The sequence below is a fragment of the Styela clava genome, chromosome 4, assembly GCF_964204865.1.
Source record: "Styela clava chromosome 4, kaStyClav1.hap1.2, whole genome shotgun sequence".
Taxonomy (NCBI): Eukaryota; Metazoa; Chordata; class Ascidiacea; order Stolidobranchia; family Styelidae; genus Styela; species Styela clava.
In genome coordinates, this window is record NC_135253.1 from 14,457,881 (window position 1) to 14,467,689 (window position 9,809).

The 9,809-nt window shown below is 35.2% G+C and overlaps 2 protein-coding genes across 3 annotated transcripts; both read left to right on the forward strand.

Annotated features, from left to right (window-relative positions):
* The first annotated feature begins 740 nt into the window (after positions 1-740).
* On the forward strand, positions 741-2,369 carry LOC144422262 (uncharacterized). Its single transcript, XM_078112262.1, has 3 exons — positions 741-844; positions 1,120-1,275; positions 1,724-2,369. The coding sequence occupies exons 1-3, from the start codon at positions 832-834 to the stop codon at positions 1,903-1,905; spliced, it is 351 nt and encodes a 116-aa protein (XP_077968388.1). The 5' UTR covers positions 741-831; the 3' UTR covers positions 1,906-2,369.
* Positions 2,370-2,575: 206 nt separating this feature from the next.
* On the forward strand, positions 2,576-9,568 carry LOC144422260 (uncharacterized). 2 transcript variants are annotated; one of them, XM_078112260.1, is made up of 7 exons: positions 2,576-4,788; positions 5,247-5,487; positions 5,716-5,948; positions 6,331-6,470; positions 7,232-7,547; positions 7,718-8,076; positions 8,789-9,568. In XM_078112260.1, exons 2-7 carry the CDS (start codon positions 5,328-5,330, stop codon positions 9,027-9,029), a joined length of 1,449 nt encoding a protein of 482 aa, XP_077968386.1. In that variant the 5' UTR covers positions 2,576-4,788; positions 5,247-5,327; the 3' UTR covers positions 9,030-9,568. The 2 variants fall into 2 exon arrangements, with proteins under 2 accessions (XP_077968386.1, XP_077968385.1); XM_078112259.1 differs by lacking the exon at positions 2,576-4,788 and having other exon boundaries at positions 5,211-5,487.
* Positions 9,569-9,809: the final 241 nt, after the last annotated feature.

Sequence of the window (9,809 nt, forward strand, 5' to 3'; positions counted from 1 at the left end):
GGGCGTCGGTGTCTTCCCCTTGCAACCAGGTACTCACGGCTCCATATAGTGTTGTAAAAAACTACCAAAAATAATATTAAATGATGCGATTATTATTAATAATTGAAATATTCGGCTAGTGTCTACTCACAATATTACATCACTGAAAATCTGTCAACATCGCGTAACGTAAGCGTGAGTTGACTTATACCGTTTGGATTGATAATGAAATCAGGGGGACGTAGAATAGACTAATAAAAGCGGATGTAGACGTCTGAGCTGTGAATGTGCTATTAAGCTCGCTGCAGCAACCGAAATGTGAGCTATAGTAATCGAAATTTCTGATGATCGTAGGCGTAGATCTGTAACACATAGATAGAAGAACATTTTCCACACCCTGTTATGTAATAAATGAAAAAAACTGAAGAGTATACAATCTTGTTTGAAATATTCGTTCGCAAAGTACATCTCCATTAATACCATCTATTTGATGTCTATTTTAGCAATACGCATGTGCGTGCTCTCCTTAAATTATTCTACTCATACCTGCCATATTGCTGTCGTTTTTCAGATGAATTTTAAACAAAGTTAAAATAAATTCACATATTAGTGGCAAGTACGTACACCCTTTCTGTGACCCTAAAATAGTCTTTATTTAGTCTGTAATCTGTTTGTTCACTTCAGTTTATTCATTGTTTGTTTGATTTTTTAAATTGAGTTGTTAATCAACAAGTTTAAAAATATACTAAGATATATATTATAATTTAGATTATATTTAAAATATTCTATAATCACGTTCCGGACTTGTTGAAAGGCCGTTGCCAGCCAACTCTAAATTACCACTTGGTGGAGATGGAGTTCTACAGTAAGTATAAGTTTAACATAAGCAACCATCAACCTTCTATAAAGTCCAATCATAAAGTTGCAAATTTTCAGATTATGTGTAAAACGGGACGTTGTTTTCTTAGTGATCTTTTCACCTTATCGACAATCTATCTAATTTGAGCTATCCATCAAGTTGAACAGATCTAGTCTTGTGCAACTACCACCAATATCTACATGATTTTTTCACTCATGAAAACAGATTAAGGAGATGGGAACCCATGGAAATAACCTAAAAATATATCTTTTTATCTATAGTGGAAAACAAAAATTCTGTCCGAGTGAAGATGCCGGAAGACGAAGTAAAAGTTATAAAAATATTAGGAAGAAACAATCTTCCCGATCGATTATTCGCACTGTACCTGATATGCCCGGAAAATGATGGGGATCAGTGGAATCAGCGTAAAACCAAAGGTAGGCTTGACTATACGATTGAATTCTTTTCTGCCGTTGCGAGATTGCCTTGTTATATTTCACGATTACAACAGTTTGAATTGTTTGCGATTTCGGTAGTAAAGCTCATTCGATTATTGCATTTGTGCACTACCGTTATATTTTACGTTTGCTTCAGCTTATTGTGAAATTTGCATTGTTTTCTTGCTATAATGGTCTCACATATGGTCGGCAGTAGCAGTCTGAGGCGTTAAAGACAGCAAATCATATGTATATTGAAGGTATTTCACAAGTGTTTGTGATTTTTTGTTTTTACCACAAGCTATAATGAGCTGTTATCTGTACTATAAAACAAAGAGTACGTTCTGATTGGGGTCAACTAGATTTAAACTTTCATTTATTTGTTTGTGCGTATCACTCCTGCCCAGTTTTCTGTGAATTTATTCAATTTTCCATTCTTTGGTTTCAGCTATCACTTCTATAGACTGGGATCTTAATAAACTGACACCGGAAGAAAAAGAACAGCGAGCAAGTTACAGGGTACAATTCAAGTGTGGCGAGAATGTAGCTGATGCTACAAATGACAAAGTGAAAGGTATCATTGCAGACACTGATGAGGATATGATGTACTTCGTGATCTCGCGAAAATAAAGACCCTTGTTGATCAACCCATTATGCTTGTATTTCATATATAATTGTGTTAAAAACTTAGTCTTCACTTATATCTGATTCAGACCAATGATATCGCCACTGTCCAGTAAGTGACCTTACATGGTGTCATACTGACTTCATGGCATCAAAACGTACAGTACTGCAAACTGTATTATATTTTATTTGATTATGTTACTATTGATACTTTTTAATATTAATACGAAACCATGATGATTCTGTCTTTATAAATTGAAAAGTATTTGTATTGTTCACAATTTAAATTTACTTCCCAATATTTCCACCATGCGTGTTCTATATTTACTGTCTTGCCTTTCACAAAACGGAACTTTCGGCGGTGTTTTTGTGAGAGCGATTCGGCCTGACAATATTAGTACGGTCTTTTATCTTGTGTGCATTCAACCATGAAGTAGCTGATAGTTATCACAATACAATTTCGTTTTAAAGTCGTGTGAATGTATTTGCGTTTTGAATTTGGGTAATATTATCGATAGAGAATGTATGTGCGCAGCTTTCGTTTTGATCTTGAACTTTTTGAGATGTTTGCTGACAGTGCTTATTCTAGGCTGCTGAAATTATGTCACTATCTGCCTAAAATGTACCAGTTGTCAGGACAATTCCCCTGGGAACTCATTTGATAAATTGAAGTCGTGAATTATGGATTGAGCGGGAACATGCGAAATGTATGCGTATCAGGAAGAAAGCGTTGTTGCTAAAGTTCCATTCGTCACTGAATCTGCCTTAATTCCTCTATTTCTAATGCAGGTGTATTGATATGACCAGTTATAGGGTAGTTATTGATTTTTACATTTGAATTTGGTCATAGAAGTTAATTAGTGCTAGCCATTTTATTATTGAGTGAGTTTCCAAACATAGGATGTTGTTTAGACCTATGTATATAGCCAGTTTGAATAAATCACCCGTTTGAAATTCTACCTGAAGTGCATATGTATGTTACAATATTGTAAGTAGGATCTCCTATTGAAGTACGTACATTATTGCGTTTGCTCAAATCAAAGTCAGCGGGAACTCATCCTCATGCACACTGGAGTTTTAGGGATATTGTCATCGCGTTCTTTTCTATCGAGTATTTGTACCCGGATGTCAATCGTCAATGTTATTTATACTGAACCTACAAATGATGAATTTTCGGGGTCAAACAATGGTATTGCTAAATTTAGGCTTGAAAATGTTTCAATTTTTTTTATTCTTGATTCTATTCCTACATACTCAACCTGCGGATACACAAATAGTGAACAGGCAAAATTTGAAGCGTCAATTATTTTCACCTATAAAACTGAAAGTTTTCTCTCGTAATTATGTCTCAATTTATGAAACCTAGATAAATGAGAACCAGCATAAATTATGTTAAGTTATATTTGGAGGGTGACCACTAACTAGTATAAAGCTTACTACACAGTGAAATTGACATTCATTCTTGGTAACTGCTACATATGCGAGATGAACAATTTAAAATTAATGTTGTCGCTAACACAGGCACAAATATGGCAATCAGGAAGTAAAAATACTGAATCACGACGTCAGTATGGCGGAAAACATTTATCTGGTCCAGGACATGTGTTTAAAAGCATTTCAAATGCAGATTTCAATTTATCATTTTGTTTGCATCTATATATATTTAGTCCGCTCTGGACAACACTATAAATTGCTGCGATGTTTATTGATTTTGAAAATCCCAACAGAAATACTGCAGTAGTATGGGCTGTTGTCTTTTTATGTAACAAGTAATTGAGTTTTGGTACGCTCCACTCATATTATATCGCATGTTTTATTAGGTCTACTCTGGGAATGATATAAATGAATCTGGAACAAAAAAGAGTTTGGGTCAAGTCAAGTGTGTGCCACCGTTCAAATATAAACAACAGTAGTTACAGAATGCTGTAAAATTCAGTGTTACATTTTTGATTATCAGTATTTGCCTTCGAGGCAAAATAAATTAAATGCGTTCTACACACACCACAGTCCATTTCTTTTTTAAACGTGTCATGTTGTAATGCCTCATCAATTCAACTGTAAAATTAGATTTATGTTATGCCAGCGTAAACAATACAGCATATTAGAATGCTGTGACGAGAAATCACAACTATTATTGTTAGCTGTAAAAAAGTATGTCGAGTACATTTTGATAATGTGTAATCAGTTTCACGTGGTCCATGCGTCAATGCGTGCTTTTATCGATGGCGCAGACTTAATATTGTTTGATTTGACCGATGTTATGAACTGTTTCGCTGAATTAGAACCTATTTGTTATTAGATCAAACTTTGCCACAGGCATTTGCACAGAAGCAATGAACCGTGCGTGTGATGCAGCCAAGTCAATCAACCAAGACAAATACTTCACGATAACCGTTTTAGACAACAACAGTTTGAAATCGTTATGCAGGGCCTAATGTATGAAAAATCCTATCAAAGAGTTACGAGGGCAATTTTTAATGTGTTCCAATTCGTACGCCGTAAAATGGTTTATGAGCCTTGTATCACTTTGCAACAGGAACATACATTATATTACAATTTGCTGCATTACTGAGTTCAAGCGAAATAATCATTCACAATTTCACACACATCCTGTTGTGAATGAGCTATATATGAATGTGGCTATCAAGCCCTTTTCGAAACATTGTATATCCCAATTCTCTTGCAAACATTCCTCCATCGTGTCGCTAACTTTTTTCCGAATATACTTCTTATCTGTGTTTACATTGAGTGATATATATATGTTTGGTATTGTTCAAATTGATGGTGATGCGCGACCATTGCATTAGCTCTGACTGATACGTGTTAAACTTTTTATGCCAAACTCTCCCATTGACGGCCAACAACACGGAAATGCATGTTCCAGCAGAGGTGTGTTTTTGGTTTTGTTTTCAGTATATGTTATTTTATACATATATATATAAATACTCTACAGCTTATATGCAATTTATTTACAATATAAACGTAATCACAAATGGCCTTTTATTTTAATTTTTGTGAGTTTGGGATATGTTACTAACGCGGGTTGCTTTGTTGCGATCCAAGTAAATTCATCTTTGTTAAGATACGTTGGTTAACTTAGTAAGAATATATTATTTCAGCTGTGGATGATCTGTAAAAGATAGCTCGCAATTCGTTTTGCAGAGACTTTCCAGTCAAAACATCCTTTACGGGTTTAACGTGGTACGATCGGTATTGCTTTTATTTACTACTAGGAAATAGTAATGATATGGCACTGGCTGGAAATACGCTAGTGGTATGATTATGAGATAGCTCGATATAAAACTATACTATGTCCATTCTTTAATAGCAACTTCTATGATTATCAGATTAACTATTATTTATTGTAATCTACACGAATGGTGTGATATCAAAAACTACCATCACCATTAACTGAGTTGTTGGGGACAATGGCGAGCGCTTCTGAATTTGCCCAAGGACTTGAAAATGCTTCTCAGAAACAAGAAAAAGAAATTGTAATCGAACTCGGATCAGATCGAATTTTGCATTACATCGGCGTTTATCTTGTACTATTTCTCGCTGCAGTATCTAAGTTATCAGAGGCCATTGGTAGGTGAATGTATGAACATTTTGGGTATTTTGAGTATGATATTTTAAAACGTTTCTAATGAACTCTGTATCTTCCAGCAATATTACTTGACCTATATTATACAGTTTTGCGCAGTTGTTTATTGTGGACTGTGTTGTCGTTTTGTTTCACAATGCGAGAACGAGTTCCCCTTACTTTTGTTTGAAGTAAACTATGCTTGATAAAACATATTCATTTCATTCTGAAAGGTCCCAATTTATCATGTTACCCTGCTGGGAATGTAACTGTGGAATCAGATTTCATTTCGTACGCAACATCATATTGTTGGGAATCATCAAATGTGTCATTGTCAGAAACCAACAGCAACGGCAACAACAACGCTTGTAATGTGGATACAAACATTTCTTCAGAAAATCTTTTAAAACATCCATCATATCTAAAGACATTTCTCCAATGGATGCCTTATGGGATGATAATCGAAGTAGGTGTAGATTTCGCCGCTCTTGGAACTGTTAATTGTTAAAATGTTCCCTGTTTGGGTAATTACCCCTTTCGATGAATTGAAATGAATAACTTCAAAAATGTATCAGAAAAGTAGACTCAAATTTACGCGTAATGACTCACATAAACTGTATTCTTTCAAAAAAAAGAACAGTTTTTGATGAAAAAAAACATAAATATATGAAATCGGCTAACTAAGTATACTTCATAAAGCTTACTGAAAAATATGCTTCATTTTAATCTTTCCTAAATCATATAGTAGATAGAAATAAATCATAGGGAATAACTCACTTGGATATTATGAAGATTCTATGCATTAAATAAATCATAAAACATATTCTAAATTGTGAAATGTTTCTCAGGCTTTTCTCTTTGCGTTGCCGTCTGTTTGGTGGCATTTCCGTGTCGGTGCTAGATTGATGGGACATTTGAAATTCATGAAAATATTGATAGACGATGTCTATGAAGTTGTGAAGACAAAGAAACGAGGAACATATCGCAAGTAAGTAATATTATTTACAGGCTCGTCCATAGGACACATTTTTCTGTCCAATTCCAATCCCATAGCAATTATGCCTGTTCTATCCCATCTCATGAGATTCCCATTGGAAGAAAATTCAATAAAAAATTTTAAATCTAGGTTTAGCGTCTACTAAGTAAGGCTACATGTACGAAGGGACATGCAAAACAACAAAGTTTACGGTCTTTGTTAACTTTATATTCATAACTATCATACATGTGTCCATCAGCCCCTTCACGAAGTATATTGGTAATGCTGAATATGTTTTGCTCTTTATGACTAACAAGAGATCTATGCTCAAATATATGGACACGAAGTCCATCACGAAATGTTTTACCATCATTTCCCCAAAAATCATACGGTTTTCGTGTCCCACGTATGCCATGGGATATACAAATGTGTGCTGTCCCATCCCATCCCATGAGACGTTTCCCATGGACGAGCCTGATTATTTAAAATTATGCAGGTTTATAATAATTACTTCATAAAGATACACTCGCATTATTGTGTTCTTGAGGCTCTATCAAAATGTTTGATAATAAAATACAGTATTTCGTGGCTCATTTCTAATTAGACTGCACAGAAATCTATCAATTATTACTTTGTTTGCAGTGCAATACTCGCAAGTTTTTTTTTTTCACAAACTCCTTCGTGGCTTTTCTTCGCCAATGACACAAAATTTTTCTCATAAATCCACCCAACAAATATCACACTTTTACTATTCGTCATGGCATTCTCTTTAGAGGTTCAACCTATGACAGTCGGAGCTATTATTTGGATGGATGGAGCAGCTATGATCCACAATACAAACGACAAGGATTAGACTCAGATACTGAATCTGAATCATCGGATCCAGAAGATTCGAATCCTTCTCCAAACACTGCAACAGGAATCAGACAAAGGAATGGAAGAAATGTCAATTCTGACAGTGCAGAAGACGCACCGCTCGATTCATCAAAAAAAGCTGCTGGTCAGTTAGAAGAAGTCTCAAGTCATGCTATTCCCTCAGCTTCAAGGATACAGCAACGCAAAAATACACAGAAGGTCAAAACGAAGAAGGTAGATGTATGCGGGTTTCAAATAGAACTATAATAATTTTTAGAATTTCATTTTAATCTTAGGTGCTATAATCTTTCTGATTCATTCCTTATTTATTGAAAATCAAACTTAAGCATTATCACTGTACTGAAACTAATAATTGATATATCATAACAATTCTAATTTCTCAGAAAAGCATGGAGGACAGCTGGTACGTTCGATTATTTTTCGGTAACATGCGCGATAGAAATTTATTTTCTATGCTTTGCTTTGAAAATTTTGCTTCACTCGAGCAATATCCTTACATCTTGTCGGTGTACAAAGTCACCGATATTGAAGAAGACAAAAAGGATAAAGATTTGATAGGACCGAAGACTCAGTGTATCCTGCGACTTGTGTCAAATCAAAAGAACATGAGTGGTCGTTTCCTAATAAAAGCATATCTTCTTAAACATGTTTTTGGCTTCCTTGTTTCCTTATCTGTACTGGCTGTGACTGCGTGGGTTCTCGTGACAATTGGATCTGATGGATGGACTTCTGAAAGCTTCCAGTGAGTATAGAATGTAATTATTGTAGTTACTGTGATTTAGGAAGCTATACTGCCACCACGCAGTAGGCTACCCGTAGGATCCAAAGTAGCAATTGCTACTCAGCCATCTATTTACATTTCAGGCCGTTTTGTACTTTGTTACTTTATACGCGATATCCAATTTAGTTGTTTAGTTGCCAATCGTTTCGATCTCATACAGTGGATGAATCCCAACTTTATGTGGAAAAGTAGTGAATAAATTTCGTTGACCTTGGGGTACTGATACTTATAGTTGGAAGCTTGTTGAGTTGTTGAAAAGTTTCACAGAGGGCGAAAAAATCTAATAGCAAAATCTTGTCTCGGTGTCGACTTCTAAAATTTCATCCCGGTACCAACTCACAGTTCCGACAGAAACACGTATAAGTGAAAATGGTAAAGGCAACGGAAATGTAACTCAGTGCGCACTTTTCCGTGCAAATATATATTGCCATTAAAAACGAAATTCACTTGAATATGTTACTGTACAAAACTGTACCCTACAAAGGTTGCTAACCCCTAAAAGTACTCAATTGCTAGAAAGCATTTTACCTTATACGGCCCATCGGGCGTCTATGCCTTCCAACCAATGGCCGATATAGTGACGTTAATTATAGCTTATTTTATATTTTGGCGTTTTTAGTGTTAAAAGTTGTTTAAATCGTAAATATGATATCTAATATTATTTTTGTTTTAGGTGTGACATCGCCTATCACGAAGACAAATGCATGATTTGTACTCTGCATCGGAAGAGAGACATGATCGCATTTCTCGTGGTTAACCTGTTAGTGAACTTCGCATATTTACTTCTCTCTGTTTCCCAATGGATATTCATCCGAAGAAGTGAGAATCGCGCAACTTGTTATTACCTGGAAGACATACGAGATCTCGGCAGTGTTGCGCTGCACCAAAAGAAATGGAAAAAGGGAGGAAACTGAGAATATATAAGATTACATGTGATTAGAAATAACTGAAGTAGAATGAAGAATATAAGTATCCATAGATAAATGAAATAGGAAATGTCAAATTTGCTTTAATGGACCTCCGAAAGCTGACTTTATTGTAATGCAATTTTATATACACAATGCACTGCTGCTGTACTTCATCCTTCACAAACCTTCACTGATTTGAATATTTTAGAGTACTTCATCCTTCACAAACTTCAAATTTTTTTACTGTTTTCATGATTTGCTAATGTAGTGCTTTATCGTTCGAGTTTTCTATACAATTCAACATCGTTCGTGTCAATCAGGAGATGCGCGGATGCAGTAAAAATGCAGATCGATCGCCCAAACGCAATTTCAAATGTCTATTTCCCATTTCAGAAAGTTGATAAATAAGCTTCAAGTATGAAAAGAGAATCATCTTCACATATATGTAATGCTTTATTACTGTCTTGCTAACAGTCGTTGTGCAATGCTATCGCTGTGGTCTTTGTCGAGCACTATTACGTAACAATAAAGGGAATATTAATGGATTTGTGATTGCTGAATCGATGCGTGTCAAACATGTTAACTGCAGAGCCAGGGCATGGTTCAGAGAACGTCATCAGTACATTGAAATGACTGGAGAGACCTCAGACTACTTTGTAACCATGACTTATGTAAGAATTATCTCTATACCAGAAACATTGACTTGATTACGATAATTTAACTGATAATTCAGTCTTCAGTTAATCGAAAGACACAATATAATTATAGTTATAGGCAATAAATTAA